Source organism: Prunus mume, linkage group LG1 (assembly GCF_029339155.1).
Source record: "Prunus mume cultivar Tortuosa linkage group LG1, ASM2933915v1, whole genome shotgun sequence".
NCBI classification, from domain to species: domain Eukaryota; kingdom Viridiplantae; phylum Streptophyta; class Magnoliopsida; order Rosales; family Rosaceae; genus Prunus; species Prunus mume.
In genome coordinates this window covers 15,229,127-15,254,545 of record NC_142698.1, presented here as the reverse complement: position 1 = coordinate 15,254,545, position 25,419 = coordinate 15,229,127, and the positions used below count along the sequence as shown (strand labels likewise).

The 25,419-nt window shown below is 38.0% G+C and overlaps 4 protein-coding genes and 1 pseudogene across 6 annotated transcripts; 1 reads left to right on the top strand and 4 right to left on the bottom strand.

Moving 5' to 3' along the window:
- Positions 1-722: 722 nt before the first annotated feature.
- On the bottom strand, positions 723-1,160 carry LOC148921123 (protein FAR1-RELATED SEQUENCE 5-like). The gene has a single exon (XM_089047973.1). It carries the CDS (start codon positions 1,158-1,160, stop codon positions 723-725), a length of 438 nt encoding a protein of 145 aa, XP_088904099.1.
- Positions 1,161-2,914: 1,754 nt separating this feature from the next.
- Positions 2,915-6,370, top strand: APTX (APRATAXIN-like protein). Of its 2 annotated transcripts, none has more exons than XM_089041474.1 (6): positions 2,915-3,117; positions 3,201-3,340; positions 3,497-4,443; positions 4,638-5,304; positions 5,381-5,551; positions 5,925-6,370. In XM_089041474.1, exons 1-6 carry the CDS (start codon positions 2,970-2,972, stop codon positions 6,258-6,260), a joined length of 2,409 nt encoding a protein of 802 aa, XP_088897600.1. In that variant the 5' UTR covers positions 2,915-2,969; the 3' UTR covers positions 6,261-6,370. The 2 variants fall into 2 exon arrangements, with proteins under 2 accessions (XP_088897600.1, XP_008243317.2); XM_008245095.3 differs by having other exon boundaries at positions 2,917-3,117; positions 3,219-3,340.
- Positions 6,371-7,234: 864 nt separating this feature from the next.
- Positions 7,235-10,483, bottom strand: LOC103341571 (pyruvate decarboxylase 2). The gene is made up of 6 exons (XM_008245117.3): positions 9,485-10,483; positions 9,161-9,324; positions 8,405-9,055; positions 8,199-8,316; positions 7,756-7,944; positions 7,235-7,639 (listed from the first exon to the last, which is right to left on the bottom strand). The coding sequence occupies exons 1-6, from the start codon at positions 10,007-10,009 to the stop codon at positions 7,469-7,471; spliced, it is 1,818 nt and encodes a 605-aa protein (XP_008243339.2). The 5' UTR covers positions 10,010-10,483; the 3' UTR covers positions 7,235-7,468.
- A 2,043-nt stretch (positions 10,484-12,526) lies between these two features.
- LOC103342233 (pyruvate decarboxylase 2-like) lies at positions 12,527-16,660 on the bottom strand. The gene is made up of 5 exons (XM_089044541.1): positions 16,065-16,660; positions 14,188-14,342; positions 13,421-14,095; positions 13,205-13,322; positions 12,527-12,995 (listed from the first exon to the last, which is right to left on the bottom strand). Exons 1-5 carry the CDS (start codon positions 16,602-16,604, stop codon positions 12,633-12,635), a joined length of 1,851 nt encoding a protein of 616 aa, XP_088900667.1. The 5' UTR covers positions 16,605-16,660; the 3' UTR covers positions 12,527-12,632.
- Positions 16,661-21,572: 4,912 nt separating this feature from the next.
- Positions 21,573-24,433, bottom strand: LOC103341561 (pyruvate decarboxylase 1-like; annotated as a pseudogene). The gene is made up of 5 exons (XR_016125083.1): positions 23,952-24,433; positions 23,575-23,707; positions 22,899-23,487; positions 22,696-22,813; positions 21,573-22,554 (listed from the first exon to the last, which is right to left on the bottom strand). The product of XR_016125083.1 is annotated as a pyruvate decarboxylase 1-like (transcript).
- Between the last annotated feature and the right edge of the window lie 986 nt (positions 24,434-25,419).

The window sequence follows — 25,419 nt, the reverse complement described above, 5'->3', positions numbered from 1 at the left end:
CAATGCTAGGATGTGCTTGCAAATAATTCCAACAAATTCAAATCTTTTCCAGCTACACGATGCGTGGTCAGAATCTTTGACATATACGACTTCTGCCACTCTTGTTTCTCAATTTTTCCTTTCGCTCACATTAAAGACAACTTTAGAAGCATCCTCTGTTTTCAGCTCTAGGAAACATGCTGTACTTTGTATTAGTTCTTGCTCAAACTTTTGAAACATTGTCCTTGTGTACAAGGTAGCCATTTGTTTGTTCATTGGCATCAGTAGAATACATTGAGCCGCTTCAAATGCATTTACGTGATCAGCAACTAACTCTTTTTGACGTTGATGAGAAAGTGCCCTCTCAAATCTTATTATGAAATCTATCAACGAATTTCTCCTTGATATGTATTGCTTGAAGAAACCATGAGAACATTCCGCTCTTTGGCTACTTGACATTCCAGCGGCAAAAAAGTGTCGTGCGTAGGCTGGAACCCAAGATTCCCTTAAATCAAACATTGAACTTAGCCATGGATGGTCAGTCAAACCAGCCTTTGTAACCATAATATTTCATTTTGCATCAAACTCATCCTTATTGTCAGTATCCCATATGGCTTTCTGGAATTCACGTCAATACTCCATATAAGCAGAATGTGGTAACTTAACGGAGAACTTTGATGTGATATGTCATATGCAAAGTCGATGAAATGTAGTCGGGAAGGCTATTGAAATCGCTCTGCTCATTACCGCATCTTGATCTGTAATGATCGTTTTAGGTTGCCACCTGGCATGGCTTTCTTAAACTCCTCAAACATCCAAATAAACGACTCTGTCGTTTCCTTGCTCAAAAATGCGCATGCTAGGACAATTGTTTGACCATGGTTATTAACTCCCAACATTTGTGCAAATGTCAAGTCGTATCTATTCGTGTTGAATGTGGTATCAAATACAACAACATCTCCATAAAACCCGTACGCCCGTCTAGAAGTTGCATCTGCCCAAAAACATCGACTAAACCTGTTATCGCCATCTCCCTCAATCTTGAAATAAAAAGCCTCATTTTTTTTCTGTTCAGCCATAAAATACTCGGTCACTAGTTCAACATTGTGGTTCCTCAACTTCCCATTCACACTACATTCAAGATTGTAGATACCCTTTTTGATAAAACCGATTTTATCCATTCCTCCGGATTGCACCTCGAAAATACTTACCTTCTGATTAATGGGAATATTAACCAAACCCAACTGTTTTGTGAGTAATTTTGTAGAATCTAAAATACGATGGTGTGATCTCAGTAAATGCATTCTTCCTGAGAGTGTCATCTTATGATTGAGTCCCTCTGCAAAAAGAGAGATGATATACTTCTTGCTCCCATGTGTCTTCACAACCACAATATTAGCTTTGCAATTGCATCTACTTATTCCCCGCTGTCTTTTTCTCTCCTGAGTTTCATCCTTCCGGTATGCACCTTATTTGCAACATACAAATCCTTTTCTTATTGTTCCCTCAAAAGCTGGAATGAAGTCGAATACCAAAGCCAGCCAAGAATGCATGTCTATTATAGAAATTATAAACGAGGTCAAGCGAGTCGAACTTCATCCCAACTGCTGGTGTTTCCTCATTTCTTACTTCAGGAATATAAACCCTCCCATTAGCTGTTACAGAGTCATCACTCTCTGAGCCCCCAAACATTTTATCCACGTATATTATTGATCTACTTCTATATTACTGCATAACAAATGTTAATTCATTAATCAATCATTACTGCATCACAACTTATCAATGCATTCCACTTACACAAAACATTGCCCAAATTGACACAATACACGCATAGCCTAGCTTGTTGGATTTTGATTACACAAAACACAAGCAAAATTTAATAATAGTTACATCATCTCTTGTGAAATAATCAGGAAAAAATAACATTATAATCAACATGTTCAACTAAGAACTCAAATGTAATTCAAACCAGCAATTACAGAACTTCACCCAATATCCTCTCCAAATGCTTACTCCTAATGCCATTAAGCCTAAGTTTAGGATCTTTTACCTACATTTCATAATTTTTCAACCCCCCTCCAAAAAAAAATAATCAACTAAGTATATTGAATATTCATAAGGAAATGACGCATTATTGATAGCAGAACAAATGACGCATTATTGATGCCACAAATGACAAATTTCTCACCCTCACAAAAAAACAAATCAAACCCAACAAAATCAATCCAGCAAGAATGAACTTACCTCTCAAAGTAATCGGGAGCTCCGAAGTCAGTTAGCTTGAGAGAATGTGGTGGACATGAGAGAGGATTCTTTCGTAGTGGAGACTCCATCTCTACCAAAATCGAGGAACAACTACAGCAGCACGAAAAAGAGATATGCTACTTTGCTTTCATTTGGAATCTCTTCTGCTGAACGAAAAAGAGAAGGGGTTTTCACTTGAATCATAGAATCAAAACAGGGCAATAGCTAGGTAAAAGTCATTAATCGTCATACCGAGGATACCATAGATCGCAGGCCTCCCAATGAGCTGATGACAATGGAGTGATTATAGAGTTTGGGAGCTTTGGATCTTTCTAATTGTGGATTTGCATTACATTTAAAAAAAAAAAAAAAAAAAAAAAAGGAGGAAAAGAGGATTGTGTTCTTGAGTTTTTCACACTGAGGGAAAAATCTTCAGCTGAAGTTGAGTTTCCAAACGGATCAGATTTCAACCCGGTTCTACATGCACCCTCTTTTAAAAACTCACCGTTGGATGAAATCCAATGGCTCTTACATACCCCTCAAAAAAACCCCTTATAACTTTCCACTCACTATAAAAGCACTCGAGAGACAGTGCTAACAATTTGGGCTGTGGAATAAACTTTCCAAAATCCACGAGGTTGACTGCCTACGTTGCTTGTTCCAAATATGGGTTGGGCTTGAAAGGAAACAAGCTCAATGGGCTGAACTGTCAAGGCCGATGGGCACCTCTCTCTCCCAAGTGTCACATGGACATTTCCAACGCATTTCTCAAAAACCAACCACCGGTAATAGAACCTTCCGGTAGAAGAAGAGACCGTTGGTTTCAAGCCGTCGATTCGAAGAGTGACAGAGTCTCACTGAACATGGACATGGATATTGACGAAACAGCCAAAGGTACGCCCTTTTTGGTTTTTCCAAAACTCTGCGTTTTACCTTTGGAGATCAAAGAACCTTCCTACGCTTTTAAACATTACCAGAATTCATGTGTTTAACAGGCGAAGAAAAACACGGAAAGCCAATCGTGGTAATATTGATGGGCGCACCTGGAAGCGGCAAGTCCACCTTCTGTGAACAAGTCATGCGCTCCTCTACCCGTCCCTGGGTTCGCGTCTGTCAGGTCTTTCTTTGTGTCTTCCGACTACAATATGTTCGACGAAATGCCTCAGTGTGTTTCGAAAATTACTATTTTCAGGACTTGATGCGATAGGCATGATAGCTGTTCATTTGGGTTCTTTTTTCTGTGCGTTACATTTTGATTTCTTGTGTTTTGTAGGACACTATCAAAAGTGGTAAAGCTGGAACCAAAGCTCAGTGTATAGAGAGTGCAATTAATGCATTGAAGGATGGGAAGAGTGTGTTTATAGATAGATGCAATCTAGAGATAGAACAACGCAATGAGTTTGTTAAGCTTGGTGGTCCCCAGGTTGATGTTCATGCTGTGGTGCTTGATCTTCCTGCCAAGCTTTGTATATCGCGGTCTGTGAAGCGAACGGGCCATGAAGGAAACTTGCAAGGTGGGAGAGCTGCTGCGGTTGTGAATAGAATGCTGCAAAAGAAAGAACTGCCTAAACTGAGTGAAGGGTTTGCTAGAATCACTTCTTGCCAGAATGAGAGTGATGTTCAATCTGCCATCGATGCATATAGTGGACTTGGTCCTTTGGATACACTTCCCAATGGTTATTTTGGCCAGAAGAATCCCGGTGCCAAAATTCAACTCGGCATAATGAAGTTCTTAAAGAAAACAGATGCTCCTGCTAGTTCTGAATCAATTTGGAAAAGTATTCCGGATTCTAATGCTTCTCAAATTACTGAAGAGAAGGATGCCTGTTTGAAAGGAACAGGTTCATTATCTGAGAATGCTGGTAGGGAGTTAAAGGAAGGTGAAGAGCCAGTTGTCGGCTCAGCTGGCAGCGATGTTTCTCTTAAGGATGCTCCTACTCTGGCATTTCCCTCTATATCAACAGCAGACTTTCAATTTGACCTTGAGAAGGCATCTGACATTATTGTTGAGAAAGTCGCAAAGTTTGTGAATAAGCTTGGAAATGCTAGACTTGTTTTAGTGGACTTGAGTCATAAATCAAAGATTTTGTCTTTGGTTAGGACTAAAGCTTCAGATAAGAACATTGATTCCAACAAGTTCTTCACATTTGTAGGAGATATCACTCGGCTTCATTCAGAAGGGGGTTTACACTGCAACGTAATAGCTAATGCTGCTAATTGGTAAGCTTTTAGAAAAACTGTATGTAATATGCATGTACATAGTTCAGAATACCGAAATAGTTTTATATATATATATATATATATATATGTATATGTATATGTATATATATAAAAAACTGGAGGATATGCCAAAACCTGGGATTATATATTTGTTTGCATATTTAGTACATTGAACAAAAAATATTATGTTGCAGGCGACTCAAACCTGGAGGTGGAGGTGTCAATGCTGCAATTTTCAGTGCTGGAGGTCGAGCTTTGGAGGTTGCAACCAAAGAGCAGGCCAAATCTCTGCTTCCTGGGAATGCTGTGGTTGTGCCTCTCCCTTCAACTTCTCCACTGTTTTGTAGGGAAGGGGTAACCCATGTCATACATGTTGTTGGACCCAACATGAACCCACAGAGACCAAATTGTCTGAACAATGACTACATCAAAGGCTGCAAAGTTCTCCAGGAGGCTTACACTTCACTTTTTGAAGGTTTTTCGTCAATTGTAAGGTCCCAATCGAAGTTACCCAAGGGAAGCATTGAAAACCTTCAGTCAAAGATGACAGAGTCACAAGATCACCCTGACGGTATCCCTAAAGATCATTTTACTAACAGTGATCAAAAGAATAAGAGAAAGGATCTTCATAAATCTGAGAGGAGCAAAAGAAGTAAAGGATATCGGGATGAAACTGACGATGCCTCTGATTCTAATGCTGGTAAAGTAAACCTGAGCAACGAGTCTGATGGAAGCAGGACTAAATCCTGGGGTTCATGGGCTCAGGCTCTCTACAACATTGCTATGCAGCCAGAGAAGCACAGGGATGCTGTACTAGAGATATCCGATGATGTTGTTGTACTGAATGATCCTTATCCAAAGGTAAATGTCACCTATTATATTCTTCACCATCCTCTTCTACTTTTTAGCTGATTAAAATAACTTTGGAATTTTGCAGGCACAAAGGCATGTTCTGGTGGTGGCACGATATGAAGGTCTTGATTGCCTGGCAGATGTACGTAAAGAACACCTTCAGTTGTTAAGGACAATGCATGCTGTAGGTTTGAAGTGGGCTGAGAAGTTATTGCATGATGATTCATCATTGGTCTTTCGGCTTGGATATCACTCGGTATGCATGATACTCTGCTTAGAGCTCGTTGTTATATTTGTTTTCTTTGACATTGTCTTGTGAAGACCCTTTCCCTCATCCTGGATAGTACAGAAACAATAAGCATCCATATCAGATATGCAACTCTTTAAGTTTGGGTAGAAATTTCTTTATGGAAATCGTGAGTGACATGGTAGTGTGCTTTTAGTAATGTGTCTTCTCCTCTATCGTTTTGTCCCATCTCTTTATCTTGAACATACTTTTGATGTGGATTAGGAAGCAAGAGATATGTATAACACAAAAAAGTCCAAGTGATGGAGATAACTGGTGGTCCAATTAGGGAGCTGAAAAACGAGACTGCCTAATAAGTACTTTTGGATGTTTTCTCTTGCAGGAACCGTCAATGCGACAGCTGCACCTGCATGTTATTAGCCAGGATTTTGATTCAACACATTTGAAGAATAAGAAACATTGGAACTCCTTTAATACTGCTTTCTTTCGAGACTCTGTGGATGTAATGGAGGAAGTGAGTAGTAATGGAAAAGCAATACTAAAAGATGAGGACCGCATGTTGTCCATGGAGTTGCGATGTCACCGGTGTAGAAGTGCTCACCCCAACATACCCCGATTAAAATCACACGTTACAAACTGTCGAGCCTCTTTTCCAAGCACCCTGCTCCAAAAGGGTCGTCTAGTGCTCACGCCATGCAATGTCAGCATTGATGCGTAGGTGTGGCACCAGCCATTGTATCTCGTCCAAATTTTGTTGTATATAAACAACAGATGCTTTGTGAGTGGCGAAACTGGTATTGCAATGAGATGCTTGGTATGGTTTTTCAAGATTCTCAGTTCTCACAAATTTCTCTGCCCGTGGAGGGCCATGAGAAAGTGTATTTTCATAGCCCAAGGAACATTTGGCTAGCGGCTACATATGACTTCCAATTGCCCCATGGTATTCTCATGCATGCAGCATGTTAGTTTGGCTGTCGACTTGACTCAATGAATGAGCTAAATTAGCTGAACTCAAGAGAAAAAAGATGCGGGAATTCCAATTTTGATGGCATGGTTAATGGAATTGATGCTTCAACCCTCAAATTTACGGTTTAGCACAACGAAAACTGCGTAGAAATATCAGACAAAAAATCTTGAAAATTATAATTAAAAAGATATTACTCATATCTTTGATTATCAAACAAACAAATAAATAATTGAAGTATTTCGTAAGAACTATTAATCATGTGAGTTTTGTCGTCTCCGAAGTAATTTAGATGGAGAAATCATATAATTTAAAGCCTTCAAACATGGTTGGTAGAACATGTACCACGATTTGATAATCTATCAACATAGGATTCTCTTATCGTTTTATTTTTTTCATTCTTGTTCCTCATGGGATTTTATTTAATACACACACCTACACTAAGATTCCGAGTGTCGTCAACGCTAATTGTTTGTAACACAGAAAAACGAGGATATATATTTCCACACTCCTGTCCCTTCCTAACCTCCACCTGTGCATAATTAACAATGAACCCAGCGGCAATTATACAAAACAACAGTGACTGATTGCAGGACAGTTGGGTCAATAGATTAGTTCTAAAAATGCTGACAGATGATGACAATGATATGACTATAGTTACTGTCCTCAACAACGTTGTTTGAACACGTGGATTTGTCATCATAAACAAGTCAAAAAAGACACCTTGCTTTGCGCAATTCATTTGGGATCCACATAAACTAAAATATCTGAAGATGCTCAAATTCAAAGGGGAATATACATAGAACCCAACAAAAATTCAAGTAGAACACAGACACCGTTCACCAAGGGAAAAATTTTTAAAAAAAACGAGAAACATAAGAAACCCTCCACAAGAAAGAGCAACATTCTAATGTTTCAGAACAAATAACACTCCATTAATGAAGGCCATGGCATGAAAGAGTTTACTGAGGGTTGGGTGGGCGGCTGTTGGCAGCAGAAACCCTAGACCCCCACTCAAGCAACTCTTTGCTGGTATCATCCTTGTGAACTATCACCTCAATGAAGCACAAGCTATCCTTCTTGTCCCCAGTTGCAGTCTCAATTGCTTCAATCAGCTCCTCTTCATAACGGACCTGTAAAAGTAGTAAATTCAATTACAAGGAGTGTTACGATCCAGGAAGCCCTTTGATTAAATCATTAATTAGTGAGGTTAAAGGAGATTAAGAAAACGAATTAACAAACTAATCACCTTGGTTGTCCAGCACTTGCCCTCTCCATTGTGGATGGCATCAACAAGTCCTGTGTAGTTCCAGTTCTTGATCACATTGTATGGTCCATCATGGATCTCTACTTCAATGGTGTATCCACCATTGTTTATCAGGAAGATGATGGTCCTCTGCCCATTTCGAATCATTGTCGACACATCTTGGGCAGTCACCTATTAGGCATTAAACAACAAAATGTAAGAAATTTATGGAATCTCTGTGAGATTTTAGTGTCTGAAATAGGAGAAGCTCAAAGAAACTCTTCAACACTGAGAAAAGCAAATATGCCAATCTTTGCTTCACATTTCAAATACAATTTTCTACAACCACTCTCTATAAGATTCCTATTTGTAAACTACAGAGTTCTGGAGATTTAGGTACTTATATGCTTGGCTTTGATCAAAATGAGAAAAGGAATAAAATGTACCTGAAAGCTCCCATCACCGATGAAAGCGAGCACTCGCTTCTCAGGAACAGCCTGAGCATACCCAAGAGTTGCTCCAACTGACCAACCAATTGATCCATATTGCATTTGGAACTCGTACCTGCAATGCAAATTTCAAAATTCCAATTAAAAGCATGAACCAAAACATAGAAAGGAACATGAAAGACCATATTCTATCCTTGGCTTACCCGCAACCAGCCGGCAATCTGAGTTTCTGGCAGTTAAACCATGAGTCCCCTGTCTCAGCAATCACAGCTGTTTCACTTGACAGCATCTTTTGGACATGTTGAAACAGAACATTAACCCTCAAAGGTTCTCTGGGTGCACACTTTAGAGGGTGTCCATCAGGAACAAAGATCCTGCGGTAGTTCTCATGAGCAGTGTTGTTGTGGTTGAGCTTCTTTGCTAGTGCTCTGAGGAAATCCTTCATGAGAACACAACCAAATGAAGGGCCATTTGCTATTGTCACACGATCGGGCTGCACGATGATTGCCTTCTCTTTCTTGAGAAGGAGAGAGTACCCAACAGAGCTGTAGTCATTGAAAATTGGTCCAGCAAACAAGTATGCATCTGCAGACTCCACAATCTCAGCACAAAAGGCGGTGCTCACGGCCCCCCAATATGTCCCAATGAAATGAGGGTGGTGCTCTGGCACAAGCCCCTTTGCTGAAGGCATCACAGCCAGAGCATAACCACTGGCATCAGCTAGTTCAACAAAGGCATCACCAGCATGTGCAACTCGCAGTTTAGGCCCACCTACCATAACTGGTTTCACTGCCTTGTTCAAGAACTCTGCAGCTGCCTCAACTGCAGCCTCTAAGCCCCACTGATTGCTCAATCTGTACAACAAAACAAATAAATCAATCCCACACTTCAAAATTAAAAAGCACAACCTTTAATCAACACATCATCAAATGAAATTTTAAAAAAGCCCAAAACTTTACCTGGGAGACAATGAAAATGGAACTGGTTCCCGGCTAAAAGTAGGATGGGGAATCCCAGCCAAGTTACAGCTTATGCTGATGTAAACAGGCTTGCTTTCTTTCAAAGCAGTTGAAATTGCCGTATCGATCGATTCATGTGCATCTTCCAGATTATTTACGACAGCCTAATAAAAACCCACATACCAAAAATCAGAACTTTGAAAAATAAGGGCAAATCAAACTCACTATGAATCTTTTAACCAAATCCATTAGAAACCCAATAACAATCAATGAAATTAAAGTTCAACAATAAAATAAAAAACCAAACTTTGATCTCATACTGACCTGATAGCAAGTGACGGTCTGAAAGCACCTAAGCTCTTGGCTAAAATCAGGCAACCCAATAGTGTGGTGAAGAATCCGGCTGGTTCCATAGTCATTAGAGTTGGGTCCTCCAACTATACAAATCAGAGGCAAGTTCTCACTGTAGGCTCCAGCGATCGCATTGAGAACACTGAGCCCCCCCACAGTGAAAGTAACAACACACGCGCCGACGCCACGAGAGCGAGCGTAGCCATCAGCGGCGTAGCCGGCGTTGAGCTCGTTGCAGCAGCCAATGTTGGTGAGCCCAGGCTCTGCGATGAGGTGGTCGAGGAGGGTCAAGTTAAAGTCACCGGGCACAGTGAAGACGTCAGTGACGCCGATTTGGACGAGTCGGCGAGCAAGGTGGCGACCCAGAGTGGCCTCGGACGAGTTGATCACTGTGGAGGGGACCGAATTCTGAATAGCCATAGCGGTGCCGTTTGGCAGGCAGCCCACTTCGTTGCTTGCCGGCTTGCAAACGTCAAGTGCTCCGATTTTGGTGTCCATGGATTGTCGAGTGACTTTGATCACACTCAAAACAAAAGAAAGATGGAGACTATAAAAATCAAAACTTTGTGATGAAAATGTCGTGTGGCGAGAAATGGGATTTTGGGTTTTTGGGTTTTTGGTTTTTTGATGTTTGGTGGTGAAAAGGGAGGTGGGTTTTTATAGAGCGGTCGGCAGAGAAAGGAAGATACCAGGGGCGGTTTTCATGAGAGGCTTTCCGTGAAGGCAGTGGGTGGCAGTGGATTCTTAATACAGGTGAATGAGTGACGCGCAAGTATTATAATAATTGTTTCTGATTTTTCTGAGTTTAGTTTAGAAAGCACAAGAAAAATCTGATTATTTTCCAATTAAAATTGCAACTTAGCTATGGAATTTAGTGACCCAATCAATGACAAGAACCCTATAATAGTGCAAACTTTTAATTTCGAATCTCTTTTTTTTTTTTGGGTGAAAAAAAAAAAAAAATTATGAGGTGGGAAGGCTACCCCATTTCAGAGCCAACGTATTACAAGGTCTTTTTGATTTCTTTCCGAGGACTTAGAATTGTAAAAGACGTTGCGTTTTTGGACAAAATATCACCATCTTGTTTTGCTTTGTTCTGTTTTCTTTTGGACCTTGTTCAATTGGGTTGGAAAATATCTTGATTATGTGCGGCTTTAGTTTAGTGGCAAAGTCAAATGCATATTATAACTCCTCCGAATTCTAATATTGTGGACCTAACATACAGACCGTGGTCAATATGCAAAAGATGAACAAAGGTAAAACCGTAAAAGGTAACAGTAAAGCAGTAATTATATAGATGAGTTGCTGTTGTTGCGCGTGAAATGGTTTACAAGTATTGACGGTGGACGGATTTTCGTGGCCCTGAAGAAAAGCCAGTCACGGCGTCAACGAATAATTAGCTGTAGTTTTATAAAATAAAATTTAAATCCCAATCTCAGCCACTCGCAATGAGTGACACGTGGCTTTCTGATGGGAAACTTGGCGCGTAACGGCTCCTCCGGGGTGAAATTACCAAACCGAGACAAGGTTGGTGTAACGAGACGACGACGTTATGGAATAATACTGCATCCGAGAAAAGGAGAAAATCCACGGGTTTTGGAAACAACAAGAGTTGCCGGTAATTGGAAATTTCCAAGTTTTGGAAGCGAGCGGTATGCATAATGCATAATGCATGCACATTGCAGTGTCGAACACAAGCGTAGTGGATTCTGATTCTCGTGATCCCATCATGTGACGTGACGCAATCACAGGAACAAATGTGAGGGCATTATACTTTTCCACTACGTTCACAGACCAGACTCTTCGGTAAGTCGGACTAGGCACGTCTCCATTGTCTGTCAGTCAAACCATAAATTAAGCAACATTTGAGGTTTTTACTCCCAAAAAAAAAAAACTGCGTTCTGCTTTTTTTTCTTTTTTTTTTGAAAAAAAACCTGTGGGCTCCAGTATCGGTTTTCTTTGAATTCATGTGTTCTTCAAAGCTCGAACACCACACAAAACTTTAAAGGACACATGAACCCAGAGAAAACCCAATTCAATGTTTCAAAGCTTGACAAACTCGTCAAGCAAAACTGCACTTAGAGCATCTTTAAGAGAGTTGTCAAATATCAAACTTCAAATTTAAATTTGATGGCTAATGTAGCAATTTGACATTTATACAGTTTTACACTCCACCCGATATGTCAAATAAATAATTATTGTAACAGTCAAATCATTTAAGATAAAGAAGAAAAAAATATAAAAAGGAAAATAATAAATGAAAGTAACAATCAGCTATCTTTAAAAATAATAAAATATTCATTTGACATCTTACTTTTGGGATGTCAAAATAACATTTCAACCTCCAGCCTTCATTCCACATCACTTTGACACATCGGTTGGAGTGATGTGAGATGTTATTTATAGCCGTTAAATGTCTATGTGGCACTTTTAACATATCGGTTGGAGATGCTCTTAGAAAACAAGTGGTTTATTGTTTCTGTGACTTGATTGCACGGAGGATAGCAAGCCAAGTGGTTTCTGTTTATTTAGTGTGACCGTCACATTATCATTTAGTGTTCTCAATTCATGTAATATAATACAAATTAATGATATAATTTATATATGTTATGAACCTAGAATGTAGCATTAATACACGAGTTATAATGTCTTACTATCGGGGACGTTTGATTCAAGGTTGACAGCATCATGTGACGGTGTGCTGCCACACCGAAGAATTAGTTGTTTGCTTGATCCAAATTTTGAAGAGCAAATATTCACCCAAACTACTAACATTTTATGTAAATCAAATTAGGGGTGTGCTTCTGTCACAAAGCGGGGTTTGATAATTTCTCAACCATTAATGAGGGAGTACCAAACAGTTATACGCTTTATCCACGATTGCCGATATCGTTTTTTCATAAACTATATTATATAAAAGATGTAATTTACTTGTTATATATCTATTAAAATATTTGATTAGAATAGATTTAACGAGAATTGGATCGTAAGCTCTAATCGGACTGGATTGGAAAATTTATAATCCAATCTACATTATATCGAATACGAATTGGCTTAATTTATAAATTTCAAACCGATAAGATAGGACTCCGTTGATGCAGTTGAGGACCTATATGTGAGTTTACTGACATGGGCTTGGGGGGCGGCTACTGGCTGCAGCAGCCCTAGACCCCCATTGAAGCAGCTCCTTGCTGGTATCATCCTTGTGAACAATCACCTCAATGAAGCACAAGCATTCCTTCTTTTCCCCCTCTGCAACCTCAATTGCTTCCATCAACTCCTCTTCGCAATGAACCTTAGCTGTCCAGCATTTGCCTTCCCCATTGTGGATGGCATCAACCAGTCCTGTGTAGTTCCAATTCTTGATCACATTGTAGGGCCCATCATGGATCTCAACTTCAATTGTGTATCCTCCATTGTTCATCAGGAAGATGATGCTTCTCTGCCGATTTCTCAGCATTGTGGACACATCTTGTGCAGTCATCTATCAATCATATACCACATACAACAAGAAAGCCATAAACACATCAACGTGGGAAACAAAAGGAACTTCTGCTATATATAAAAATTGTGATTAAAAGTGTAGAGGTTCAAATCAAAATGACAGATTCTTCCAAATCACTTGATTTAGTATTGAAGAATTCATATATGTGACCAGTGATTATTGATATTGAACAAATGTTATAAGTGCACCTGGAAACTCCCATCACCAATGAAAGCAATCACTCGCTTTGTAGGTGCAGCCTGAGCATACCCAAGAGTTGCTCCAACTGACCAACCAATCGATCCATATTGCATTTGGGACTCATACCTGCAAACCCATCATCAAATTTCTCAATTAAAATCAAGAAACGATACCATAAAAACAAGCATCAAACTAAGACCAAACTCTCTCCACGGCTTAATTACTGGCATCCTGGCGGCAATTTCAGTTTTTGGAAGTTGAACCATGAATCTCCTGTCTCAGCTATCACAGCTGTTTGACTTGACAACATTTTTTGGATGTGTTGGAACAGAACATTAACCCTCAAAGATTCTCTGGGACCACATTTCAGAGGCTGGCCATCAGGCACAAATATCCTTTGGTAGTTCTCATAAGCAGTCATGTTATATGTGTGCCTCTTTGCAAGAGCTTTTATAAAATCCTTCATAAGAACACAACCAAATGCAGGACCATTTCCGATTGTCACGCGATCCAGTTGCACGATGATCGCTTTCTCTTTCTTGAAAAGGGCAGTGTACCCAACAGAGATGGTGTCATTGAAAACTGGTCCGGCAAACAAGTATGCATCTGCAGACTCCACAATCTCAGAACAAAATGCGGTGCTCACAGAACCCCAGTACGTCCCAATGAAATGAGGGTGGTGCTCTAGCACAATTCCCTTTGCTGAAGGCATCACCGCCAAAGCATAACCACTAGCATCAGCTAGCTCAGCAAAGTCATCAACTCCTTGTGCAACTCGGAGTATAGGCCCACCTACCAGAACTGGTTTCACTGCCTTGTCCAATAAGTCTGCTGCTGCTTCAACTGCTGCCTCCAAGGCCATTTGATTACTGAATCTGTATGACATAGCAAACAAATAACTGAATCTTTTTACTCACAAGACACAAGCCTTATAACCACTTCAATCACTTCACAGGTAAATCAGAGAGACCATAGTTTACCTGGGAGAGACAATGATATTGGTATAGGCTCAGGGCTAAAAGTAGGATGAGGAATTCCAGCCAAGTTACAACTTATGCTGATGTAAACAGGCTTGCTTTCTTTCAAGGCTGTTGAAATTGCTGTGTCGATCAATTCCTCTGCGCCTTCTAGATTATTTATCACAGCCTAATGATAAACCCCACATACCAAAATTAATAAACTTTGAAAGGCCAAAAAAAGAGAGAAGATTTACTTACAAAATCAAACTCTAAAGTTAAAAATTATATTGCATTATTTATTTACCCTTTTAAATTATAGTAAATTTGGCTTACACCCTTCAAATTCAATTTGCCGTACCTAAAACCCTTCATTTTTTGTTCCTATAAATAATACCCAATTTGTATAAGTAAAAACCCATGACTAGGATTTAACTCAGCAAGTTATCTAATTAAGCATAAAATCTGATTTATTATACTTTTTAGATTCCAAAAATACCCCCAACTAAGCCATTATTGCATTTTGTATATTAATATAGGAATCAATATGGAAACAGTTTTTAATTGGATTGTATATAATGATAGATGTTGAATTTGGAAAGATCTCCAAATGGTTGTAATGGATGTAGGAATTAATTTTGAAACATTTTTAAAAAAAATTAACAATAAATTCAAATTTGGGTAATCGGTTTGTTTAATAAAATGTTTATGTTATTTTCTTTTTATGAATTATACATGACTAATAATCCACTTTATAATTGTTTATGAATAAAACTATACATACTAATTATGTTGAAAAAATAATGTACCTATTACTTGTTTGTTTTATGAAAAATATAATTTACCTAGTATGAAAAGTGTACATAATTATCTATTCCAATATACCTACATTATACGACATCCAATATACCTACATTAATTTTAATGTACTTACAATTAGGATTTAGGTATTATATGTCATCCAATGTACCTACCATTTGAATAATATACCTACTACGAATAAAGTACCTATTATTTATCTAAATAATGTACCTATTTTTTTCTATAAATAATATAGCCTTTTTTCTCTGAATAAAGTACCTATTATTTGTTTTATTAAAAGTAATTTTTTTAAATGAACCTATTTTCTCTCTCCAAATAACTTACCTATTTTTTTCCTCTAATAATGTACCTATTTTTCATAGGTACATTATTGGATATGTAATTTATTGGATACCTATATTTTATATGTATATATTTATATTATAATTTTCATAAGTACATTATTGGATATGTAATTTACATTTTTTTTTTTTTGCAATTTTAGGGGGCGAGATATGAGAGGGAATGACAACTATAAGAAATGGGGTGATTGATATGTTATTAATAGGGAGTATATTAATTACAATTATGACAGTTAATGAAATGCTTGAAATAAATTACCAAAAAAATATGAAGTTTAGTGACAACGATGTAAAAACATAGAAATACTACGACCTCTTATATTCTACTGGTCATTTAAATTTGAAATTGGGTTTTACACATAGATTTATAGAGTGATGGGTATATGTCTAGGAAATAGAAAATGTATGGATCTATATTGGACAAGCCCTTTAAATTATAACGTGTTACGTGATGAGTAAAACCCTTATATGCATGTGGCGCGTTGTGTTAAGCTATCGCACAGTACAATAAATTTACTAACGGTGTGGTGAATGTATACAGATTTTCTTTTTCGGCCATTCCTAAAGATAAACTTATCTATATTTGATATGTAAGCGAAAAACTAGTGGATCTCAAGCTTAAATCTTTTCCGACCATTCCTATGAATAAACCTAAATCTTTTTCGTCTCCATTTTTTTCTTCTAAAGTTTGTATGTGAGCACTTAATGTCCACATGTCGTTGTACATTTCCAAAGTTTACACTATTTACCTGATTGCAAGTGACATTCTGAAAGCACCTAAGCTCTTGGCTAAAATCAGGTGACCCAATTGTATGGTGAAGAATCCTATTATCAGCCCCATAGTCATTGGAGTTGGGTCCTCCAACGATACAAATCACGGGCAAATCCTCACTGTAGGCTCCAGCTATCGCATTGAGCACACTAAGCCCTCCCACAGTGAAAGTAACTACGCACGAGCCAACGCCGCGCGAGTGCCTGTAGCCATCAGCTGCGTAGCCGGCGTTGAGCTCGTTGCAGCAGCAGATGTTAGTGAGCCCAGGCTCGGCTATGAGATGGTCGAGAAGGGTTAAGTTAGAGTCACCCGGCACAGAGAAAACGTCCGTGACACCGATTTGGAGGAGTCGCCGAGCCAGGTAGCTACCGAGAGAGGCATTGGACGAGTTGGAGGAGGGGACAGAGTGTTTCTGCATGGTGGAAATGGAACCAACGTCGTGTTGGGGGTTCAGCACGACGTCGGTTCTTGTGGTCTTTTTATTACACACGTCAAGTGCTCCATTTTTGGTGTCCATGGCCACAGATAGTCGACTTTGATCCCCCTTAGAATTAGAAACACCCCAAATTTTGGATTTTGTGATGGCAATTGTCTGTGAGGAAAGTGGAGAGGTGTGTCTGTCTGTATATATAATAAAGTAGAATATACACCTTAGTATTCGTCCTTTCCCAGTTTATCAAGTTTACAATTAAGATTAAGTTAATGATTCTGAAAAAGTCAAAGTTTTATATGGTACATTAATTTACCTAACCTAACATATATATATATATATATGTATATGTATATATATATATATATATATATATAAGTAAACCAAAATGCAGGTACACCACTAGTCATAAAGTCTTTGTAAAATGGCCAACGAAGGTTGGATGAGTTGATAAGGATCATTCACTTCGCTATATAGGTTTAGGTACGAGTCCTGCTGTGAAACCCCGTATTTATAAAATTATATAGTTTAAAGATTTAATATTTTGGCATTTAATTTATATTTTATATATATATGTACATATAAAAATTACATATTGTACTTTCATAAATATTTTCATTAATAAAAATATACTTTAAATAAATATCTGAATATGTTTTATTTTCGTTGCATGCATGTTATCAATACTTGGTGACTAAGTTAAAAAGATTGTAGTGATCAACTTTGATTGATATTAGTGACAGACATGTCCATTTTTTATAGCCAAGCAAGGAGCACTATCTTGAGTTTGCTTAGCTTTGAACACCTCCTGTTATAATTTCTTATAGCTGGCAGCATTACATTCATATGCACATGCCAATTGACACCACATACTTGATGTGCCGACTTTCCCCTTCTATCTCATCTTTAGCCAACTCTTATTGTACTATAAATAGGAGTCCACAATTACAAAATGGTTTACTACATCTAGAGAAAGGCATGCATAGTTTGCATGAGAAACGAGAGACAAATAGTGGTAGAGAGAAAAAGAAAGAAAGAGTGGTAATAATAATCTTGGAAGAGTTAGAGTTCGGAGTTTGTGTTTTCTTAATTTGGAACTAGCTTTGGAAACGAGGTAGGGGTTTCTTGGCGACCTTTTACAAAGATTGATCTAATTAAATTTCGTAAGCAATATATTATGCATGATATTATTATTTGATTATTATTGAAATGGGTGTTAGTTCGTATAAATGGGCATTCTGGACCAAGTGGTATAAGCATGGTATGGAACATGCAAGTCTGCTTGGCCAGTTATACAAATTAACGGGAGTAGATGAAGAGCATTCATGCATTATTATTATTAATGTGATATTTGGTTGTGTGATTGTATGTCACTTAATTTAGTTATATCAATCTACTGTGGTAAGGTCTCATGTCCCTACTGAGCTGTGGTTGCTCACCCATCACTCTGTTTAATTTTTCAGATAAATTAGTGGGGCAAGAAAAGGACTAAACCAGTTGAGGCTGAATTAGATGAGAGTGATAGAGCTTTGTTTAATAATTGTAAAGTTGTAAGATTTTTGGAGTTATTTTTATAAGAGAAGTTTATTTTAAACCCATGTTTCGGCTTCTTTTTATTTTATTTTACTTTTTATTTTCTCATGCACCGGGCGTGGGGTTTCCACCGACCCCCGGGTTCAGGGCATGACACTCGCTATCGACAATCCCTATTAGTGCATAATTTGTAGAAACCAAAAAAAAGGCTAAGACCCCTTTGTAAGTCCTCAAAGAGGCCTTGATATGCCCCTTAGGATGGGGTAGCCTCTCCTTCCCCTAAACTTTTCTGAATCGAAAATAAGTTTTTATACATTTGTATATGTATGTAATCATCTATTTTTCTATGACGCTTAACCAACTTATGCGTTGGTCCATGCTTTCAACATTGCTCAATGGTAGCCATATTTTTCTTATGAAATGGCTCTCATTCATGTACCAATATTTAGCGGGTCGAAATTATGTTTATACATAGTACTAATAATATTTTTTGCTTATAATCACCCCTTACATTGAGTTTGGTCCAGCTGCGTGGTGAAGTTTGGACTCTAATGCGAAATTATACAAGCCAATTTGTAAAACTCGCCTCTACAAAAACCTACTTATAAGAAAAGAGTGCCTAATATCTCATATTCCATCCCAATATTAAGGATTTTTTCCAATACCATTAAATAATGGGTCCTAAAATTTATAAACTAACTTAATATACAGACAAAAAAAAAATCAAAATGCACATCTGCATTATGAAAAATATTGCTCAAGTTGATGGAGTAGGGAGAGAGAATAGTATTAACCAATGTGAATATCTTTTCGATTTTGGATGGCACTAAGATGAGCATTTTATGGTGTATAGAGAGAGAATCTGTAGAAGGAAGAAAATGAAAAGAATAATGAAAGCTATGATTTCATTTGTACTGCGGTAAATCAACCAGGCCTATGTTTCATTTGTACATATTTTTGTGGTCCCGAAGAGAGAGAAAATTGCTCGTCATTACACCAGTGGCCACACATTTGTCCACTTACACTCCTTTTTTATAACTAAAAAATGAATGTAAGTGGATAAAATAGGAGTGGGGAAATCATTGTCCTATATATATGTATGTGTGCCGTATATTTAAGAGTGGCAATTTTAATACGACACGAATGGCAATTTTGGGACAACACAAAAGACTACTTTAAATCTTCACAAAATTATTCGAGTCAAATCGCATACAAAAAATTAAAAGTAAAAATTCAGATCAGATGAACCCAACAAAACACGATTAATAAACCTGTGAAACTTCACATCTTCAAAATAAACACGTTTTTAGTCTTCACATCCTAATAAACATATTTCTAGTCTTCACATCCTCACAATAAACATGTATCATCACTTACGTGTTTCACATTAGGATATGCATAGTCCAACCTACATCATCTCGTCACATGCTTTGCAAATTTAGTTTAGGGCCATGATAGGCGTCCTTCGTGCGTATTTTTACGTTCTCTTCAGCCGGAGGCCCAAAAAACCAAAACACAAAGAGTGGCACTCGTCAGTCATACGACAAAACAAAAGAGCAATAATGTGCTATTGTTGAATTAAAAATAAATCCCTTATTATTGCAACAAGTGAGAACAATTATTCTTTAGATAGAAAACATGAAAATCAAATCATAAACTCCATTATCGTTCATGTAATACATGTTCAGTGTCACGACTATAGACAAAATTCTGCATGATCATGACGAAACCCTAATTTGAAGAGGCCCATGCTGCAGTTGATTGGCCAATATATGAGCTTACTGATGACGGCTTGGTGGGCGGCTATTGGCGGCACCAACCCTAGACCCCCATTGAAACAACTTTTTGCTGATGTCATCCTTGTGAAAGTCAAAGTTTTATATGTTACATTAATTTACCTAACCTGACATAATGCAGGTACACCACTAATTATAAAATTTTAAATTGTACATTAATTTACCTAACCTAACTTAATGCAGGTACATATTCTTGTGGTCCCGAAGAGAAAGAAAATTGCTTGTCATTACACCAATGGCCACACGTTTGTTAAGTTTGGCCAATATTTATGTGTACGGTGCATTAAGAGAGACAATTTTGATACGGCACGAAGGACTACTTCAAATCTTCATAAAGTTATTCGAGTCAAATCGCATACAAAAAATAAAAATTCAAATCGGGTCACCCAACAAAACACGATTAATAAACCTGTGAAACTTCACATCCTCACAATAAACATGTCTCTAGTCTTCACATCCTCTCTGGGATGCTCTGGACATAGGCGGGTAAGGTGGCGGCCTAAAGCCTCCAAATTGAGAAGGCCCCAATTTGTATAAACCTCTATATATACATAAGTATATATGACTTGAAAAAATTGTACTATATTAATATATGTTAGACCTAAATATTGTAAAAAATAAGCCCAATTATTCACTCTAAAACTAAAAAAGTAAACTCCCTTATAGCTAAAGTGTTAAATCTTTTGAAAGAATTAGATGGATGTTTCCCAAATGCATGGATTGCTTACAGAATTTTGGTTAACTATATACCAGTCATGATTGCCTCTGTAAAAATCCTCCATCCTCCACCATCAAATTCCATACATTCATAATCATAGCCGAAATACTCAAAGGATAATACAAAGAGATCTTGCACAACCTTGGCGTTCTAATTGGAGAATTCAATGTCTTTCGTGTCTTCGTCAACTATCATGATTCTCAATAAGTCCTTCATAAACTAATTTCTTTTAGTAGGGCTATGATGTAGCCTGGCTATGAATCCTCATTCTTTAATATTATTAATTTTATTTATCTATAAATGTTGAGTACTTGTTACCATTCTTAATACTTTCAATTAATTGGCCATTAATTGCATGCTTAGAAGAATTGGGTTGAGACCGGAAGGAGATTCCTAATAAAAAGTTTTTGTAACAAGTACCATAAATTACATAGCCAACTTGGAAGATTAGGTTATGGTTTGTGTAGTCTTTAATGTTTTCCACAAATCTTAATGGGTTCTTAGCCATCTAAATCCATAACTAGAAATAAAGTGGGTTGACGGTACAGAACACAACTAATATAACTCGGAAGAGAGTGTTTGTGAGGTAAGAGAAAACGATTATCAACATGTAAGGTGATTAGGATTAACAAGCTAGAAGGATTTAGGTGGGATTAGCTAGGTGAAATCGGTGTCCTAGTACTTTATCATCTTTGTTTTCATCGTTTACATTACTTACTTAATCTCAATTTATTTTACTTGCTTAATTAGATTTTAATCATCATAATGCTCTTATCATTTAATTCAAATATAATTAGAAATAAATCACTCTAGTATTTAATAGATTAACTTGATCCCTGTTGAAATGATACTCTATTTACTACTATACTAATTTGAGTGATATTGTTTACTTGCAATTAATTACATCAACTACCTGGCCAGTGACAATCCTAAGGTTTTGGAGGCTCGAGGCGAACTACCAAAATGTGGACTACTCTCTATGTATACAGTATATTTACGCAATTTCAATAAGTTAAAAAAAATTATATAAACTCAAAGTCAGAATTGTAATCTAAAAATAAACAAACAAAATGTAATTCACATAACAACTTTATAGATTGCATCAAAACATCATTCTTCTTGCATTTTTCGTCTTACATAGCAAGCAACTCTTGGGTATATTCAGGCTGCACATACTAAGCGAGTGATTTCTTTCATTGGTGATGGGAGTTTCCAGGTGCCTTAATTTGCTTCCTTCTCTCTAGCCCTTAACATTTGATCAATATCAATAATCACTGGTCAAATATATTCAAGTTAAGTGATTTGGGAGAACTGTTTTGTTTTGAACCTCTGAACTTGAATCACAATTTTATAGGTGACTGCACAAGATGTGTTAACGATGATGAGAAGTGGGCAGGGCAGAGGAGCATAATATTTGTGATAAACAATGGAGGATACACAATTGAAGTTGAGATCCATGATGGGCCCTACAATGTGATCAAGAATTGGGACTACAGTGGACTGATTGACGCCGTCCATAATGGGGAAAGGCAAATGCTGGACAACCAAGGTTCGTTGTGAAGACGACTTGATCGAAGCAATTGAGGTTGCAAATGGGGATAAGAAGGATTGCTTGTGCTTCATTGAGGTGATTGTTCACAAGGATGATACCAGCAAAGAGTTGCTTTAATGGGGGTCTAGGGTTACTGCGGCAATAATAATGGATTTATTTTAATGTTTTCTATTGGCAGCAGCAACCCTAGACCCCCATTAAAGCAACTCTTTGCTGGTATGCTGTACGACCAAGGTTCGTTGTGAAGACGACTTGATCGAAGCAATTGAGGTTGCAAATGGGGATAAGAAGGATTGCTTGTGCTTCATTGAGGTGATTGTTCACAAGGATGATACCATCATGGATCTCAACTTCAATTGTGTATCCTCCATTGTTTATCAGAAATATTATGCTCCTCTGCCCACTTCTCGTCATCGTTGACACATCTTGTGCAGTCACCTATAAAATTGTGATTCAAGTTCAGAGGTTCAAAACAAAACAATGGTTCTCCCAAATCACTTAACTTGAATATATGTGACCAGTGACTATTGATATTGATCAAATGTTAAGTGCTAGAGAGAAGGGAGAAAATTAAGGCACCTGGAAACTCCCATCACCAATGAAAGAAATCACTCGCTTTGTAGGTGCAGCCTGAGCATACCCAAGAGTTGCTCCAACTGACCAATCAATTGATCCATATTGCATTTGGAATTCATACCTGCAAACCCATTATCATATTGCTCAATTAAAATCATAAAAACAAGCATCAAATTAAGATCAAATTTTGTCCATGGCTTAATTACCTGCAACCTAGTGGCAATTTCAGTTTCTGGCAGTTAAACCATGAGTCCCCTCTCTCAGCAATTTCAGCTGTTTGACTTGACAACATCTTTTGGATGTGTTGGAACAGAACATTAACCCTCAAAGGCTCTGTAGGAGCACATCTCATAAGCAGTCTTGTTCCATTTAAGCCTCTTTGATAGAGCTTTCAGAAAATCCTTCATTACAACACAACCAAATGCAGGGCCATTTTCGATGGTCACACTATCCGGTTGCATTATGACCGCCTTCTCTTTCTTCAAAAGGGCTGAGTACCCAACAGAGCTGTAGTCATTGAAAACCGATCCGGCAAACAAGTAGGCATCTGCAGACTCCACAATCTCATAACAGAAGGTGGTGCACTGAGAACCCTAGTATGTCCCAATGAAATGAGGGTGGTGCTCTGGCACAAGCCCCTTTGCTGAAGGCATCACAGCCAGAGCATAACCACTAGCATCAGCTGCTTGTGCAAGTCGGAGTTTAGGCCCACCAACCATAACTGTTTTCACTACCTTATCCAACAAGTCTGCTGCTGCTTCAACTGCTGCCTCTAAGGCCATTTGATTACTGAATCTGTGTGACATAGCAAGCCAATAATTGAATCTTTTTACTTACAAGTCACAAGCTTTATATAAAACAATCGGAGAGGCCAAAGTTTACCTGGGAGGCAATGAAATTGGAATAGGCTCAGGGCTAAAAGTAGGATGAGGAATTCCAGCCAAGTTACAACTTATGCTTATGAAATTGCCGTGTCGATTAACTCACTGCCATCTTCTAGATTATTTATCACAGCCTGATAAATAAATACCAAAATTAATAAACTTAAGATTTACTTACAAAAGCAAACACTGAAATTAAAAATTCTTATGCATTACGTAAGCGAAAAACTAAATGGTCTCAAGTTCAAATCTTTTCCGACCATTTCTACCGATAAACTTAAATAGTTTTTGTCTCCTTTTTTTTCTTTTAAAGTTTGTATGTGCCAGCATTCAATGTCCACATGTCGTTGTATACATTCCAAAGTTTACACTATTTACCTGATAGCAAGTGACGTTCCGAAAGCACCTAAGCTCTTGGCTAAAATCAGGCAACCAAATAGTATGGTGAAGAATCCTATTATCACTCCCGAAGTCATTGGAGTTGGGTCCTCCAACGATATAAATCACAGGCAAATCCTCACTGTAGGTTCCAGCTATCGCATTCAGCAAGCTGAGCCCACCCACGGTGAAAGTAACTACACAAGCGCCCACGCACCGAGAGCGAGCGTAGCCGTCAGCTGGCGTTGAGCTCGTTGCAGCAGCCGATTGTTAGTGAGCCCAGGCTTGGCTATGAGATAGTCGAGGAGGGTTAAGTTAAAGTCACCAGGCACAGAGAAAACGTCCGTGACACCGATTTGGAGGAGTCGCCGAGCCAGGTAGCTACCCAGAGTAGCGTTGGACGAGTTGGAGGAGGGGACAGAGTATTTCTGGATGGTGGAAGCGACGTCGTTTTGGGGGCTCAGCACGACGTCGTTTGTTATGGGATTTTATTACAAACGTCAAGTGCTCCGTTTTTGTTGTCCATTGCCACAGACAGGCGACTTTGACCACACTTAGGATTAGAAGAAACACATAAAAATGGAGGCTTTGTAATGGCATTTGTGTTGTGCTGTAGAGAGAGAGAGAGAGAGAGGGGATTTGGGTTTTTATAGTGGGTTTTGGTCTTTTGTGTTCGTTGAGAAATGGTTTGGTAATTTGGACATGGATTTGATAGGAGCATTTTCAAGTCCAGATGGTGAAGTTTTGAAATGTTTGATCACAAACACTAAAAAATGATTGAGTTTCCGTGAGGAGTTATATACACATTGTTCGTTAATAAAAGAAATGCACTACGTATCCATTGCATCTGTCCAATCTTAATCTTGTGGGCATACATACAAAAGGAAAGCGCCATATAGGCATATAGCAATGATTAGCTGGCTGGTTTTTGTTAACTGGGTTAATTATGCATGGAATGGTGTAGAGATAACTGGCTGGTTCTTGTTGGGGTGGTGTGGTCCTAGAGAAAAGAAAATTGGTGGAAGTTTGGCCAATGACCATGCGTGCACAGTGCACTAATTAATAATACTACACTCATCAATGTTTGTTGATGTAAATATATAACGTCCTGTCACGTCAGGTTGGTATCCAAAATTTGGTGTCATAACTTATTAACCTAAATTTAATCATTCAATGATGTAAAAGTTCGACGAAATAATATCTTGATTTTAATAATAATATAATGTCTTCTTCTTCTTCTTTTTATATCAATGAGTAAGTGACTTGAATAACAATAATAATTTGTATCTACTTAGACTAAACATTTTTTAGCCAAGCCCAAGTTGTGGGAGGATAGAGAATGAGATGGCATTAGAAAAAGTCACGGTAGTGCTAGTGAGATAGGATTTGATTAACTAGTGCTTGAAAGAAAAGAAAGAAAAGAAATCCAAATAAAGGAGCAAACAAAGCTCATAAGAGAAGGGCATCC